We start from the raw sequence: 2,707 nt of genomic DNA, 5'->3' as shown, positions 1-2,707 counted from the left end.
TATGTATGTATGTATGTATGTATGTATGTATGTATGTATGTATGTATGTATGTATGTATGTATGTATGTATGTATGTATGTATGTATGTATGTATGTATGTATGTATGTATGTATGTATGTATGTATCATTTTTAAAAAAAGTAGCCTACTTGAAATACACCTGTCGATCGCACGGCACGCATGCAAAACTCAGCACAACAAAAAGCCTGTTTAGCTGGAAATGCACAGTGTAAGTTACACTGACTAATAAATAGAGACTGCAGCTTCTCAAGATTTAAGCAGAGTTACCGTGTGTAACGCCCCACCCCCCATGTGTTAAAAAGTTGTACCTGTACCTGCTTCCAGGTACTTTTTTTTGTATCACGTCCGTCGGAGTTTCAAGTAAGCTGAGGCGATACTAAAATGTGACGTGAAAACACGGCAGACTACTGATTGGTCAGAAAGAATCGTCACTATTCACTGCATCGTCATTGTGCGCGCCAGCAATAAAAACTTTTTTTTACAGTTTTCTTATTTAATTTCATCACTACATCCACTTCTGAGAAGTTTTGAGGTGAGAAATCAACTGATTTCAAATAGTGACAGTTTTACGAAAAGTGATAGCAGAACAAAAATGTGCTTGAAAGTTTTTGGAGCTCCGTAAGTGGCGGTGGGGGTAAGCCTGCGCCAACCCATGGGAGGAGCTCCGGAGGCCAGCCAGCCGCCCGCTCATAGAGCCCTTTGCTCCCACCGTCACACAGACCACTGCAGCAACAACGGCAGAGTTAAACACAGCTGGAAGGTTTTCATACCGCTTATCTGTCTTTACATTTTGAGTAAGGTTGAAACGTTTTAACTTAAATCAAGAGAAAGCTGTGTGGGTCGCTGGTGTGTGTGTGTGTCGCATTGTGTGATGCTGATCCAGTATCTCCGTATGTGTCGTGTTGTTTTTAATACTTTAAGCGTGTTTTTTTTTTTTTTTTTAACTTTAACTCTATGTAACACTAGCTATGTAAAACTTTATATATTCTATGGATACAATTACGTTTTACGGACAACATCGCGGTGGACAACTCGTTTATTCACGGACACACAAGTATAAATGCGTAGCCTACGCACAGGAGTATAAATCAAGCTTCAGACTGCAGACCACTCCCACCCTCCACACACTTGGACATTCCAACACCCCTACCCACCACCATCACCAAGGATCAGGTGAGCAGAGAGCTGAGGAGGCTCTGTCCAAGGAAAGCAGCGGTCCCGGGCAGAGTGTGTCCAAGGATGCTTAAAGCCTGTTCTGCTGAACTGGGGGAGCCACTCCAGCATGTCTTCAACCTGAGCCTACAGCTGGGGAGGGTCCCAGTGCTCTGGAAGACTTCATGTCTCATCCCAGTTCCCAAGAAAAAAACACCACAGGGAGCTGGGTGACTTCAGACCAGTAGCACTGATATCACACATCATGAAGACCTTCGAACGGCTGCTGCTACATGTCCTCAGACTCCAGGTTCACCATGCACAAGATCCACTGCAGTTTGGATACAAGGAGGTGGAGGATGCCATCCTCTATCTGCTCCACAGGGCCTACTCACATCTGTACAAGGAGAGCGGCGCTGTGGAAATGGCGTTTTTTGATTTCTCCAGTGCCTTCAACACCATCCGGCCACTCCTGCTGAGAGACAAGCTGACAGAGATGAGGGTGGACCCACTCTTGGTGACATGGATTACGGACTTCCTCACAGAGAGACCACAGTACGTCAGACTGAAAGGCTACATGTCAGACACTGTGGTCAGCAGCACCGGAGCACCACAGGGGACCGTGCTCTCTCCCGTCCTCTTCACCTTGTACACATCTGACTTCCAGTATAACACAGATAAACTCACCACAGGACAGGGCAGAGCTGTCTGTACTTCTTGAGAAGGCTGGGGTCCCTCAACATCTGCAAAAAACTGCTGCAGACGTTTTACCAGTCTGTGGTGGCCAACTGGACAGACTGGTGAGGAGAGCTGGCTCAGTGGTGGGCTCAGAGCTGGAATCTCTGGTGATAGTGGCAGAAAGAAGGACCCTGGACAAACTGCTGTCCATACTGGACAACGCCCACCACCCTCTGCACAACACCTTCATCGGGCAGAGGAGTGTGTTCAGTAGCAGACTGCTGCAGCCCAGCTCCACCAACAGACTTAAAAACTCTTTCATCCCCCTGGCCATTAAACTGTACAACAGCTCCTAGTCATGGCAGGGAGGACAATAGACAAAAGAACAATTTCTACCTCCATCTGTACTGTTTACTGTTTTGCACTATTTACTGTGGCTACTGTGTTAAGTTATTTTTATTTTAATATAGGTTTAATGTACAGTGGGGGAAAAAAGTATTTGACCCCTTGCTGATTTTGCAGGTTTGCCCACTTACAAAGAATGCAACAATCTACAATTTTAATCATATGTACATTCTAACAGTGAAAGACAGAATCCCAAAGAAAATTCCAGAAAATCACATCATATGAAGTATATGACCCCCTACCAAACAGCAAATATTCTGGCTCCTACAAGCCAGTTAGTCTTTCTTTAAGACACAGCCCCAATCCCAACCAATTATCTACATCAAATACACCTGCCTCACCTCGTTACCTGTATAAAAGACACCTGTCAACACCCAAACAACCAGCATCACCACCATGGGCAAGACCAAAGAGCTTTCTACAGACATCAGGGACAAGATTGTTGATCTG

At 45.3% G+C, this 2,707-nt stretch overlaps 1 protein-coding gene across 1 annotated transcript in view; it reads right to left on the bottom strand.

Annotated features, from left to right (window-relative positions):
* The window catches only part of LOC123965110, a 5,890-nt gene extending 4,584 nt beyond the window's left edge, over positions 1–1,306 (bottom strand). Inside the window, exons 1-2 of the mRNA XM_046041677.1 lie at positions 1,177–1,306; positions 673–745 (exon numbers count right to left, since the gene is read on the bottom strand). Of these exons, the coding sequence (XP_045897633.1) occupies positions 673–745; positions 1,177–1,306 (203 nt within the window). The remainder of the gene's footprint in view (positions 1–672; positions 746–1,176) is intronic.
* Between the last annotated feature and the right edge of the window lie 1,401 nt (positions 1,307–2,707).

The sequence above is a fragment of the Micropterus dolomieu genome, unplaced genomic scaffold, assembly GCF_021292245.1.
Source record: "Micropterus dolomieu isolate WLL.071019.BEF.003 ecotype Adirondacks unplaced genomic scaffold, ASM2129224v1 contig_8683, whole genome shotgun sequence".
Taxonomy (NCBI): domain Eukaryota; kingdom Metazoa; phylum Chordata; class Actinopteri; order Centrarchiformes; family Centrarchidae; genus Micropterus; species Micropterus dolomieu.
This window is presented reverse-complemented; position numbering and strand designations above follow the sequence as displayed.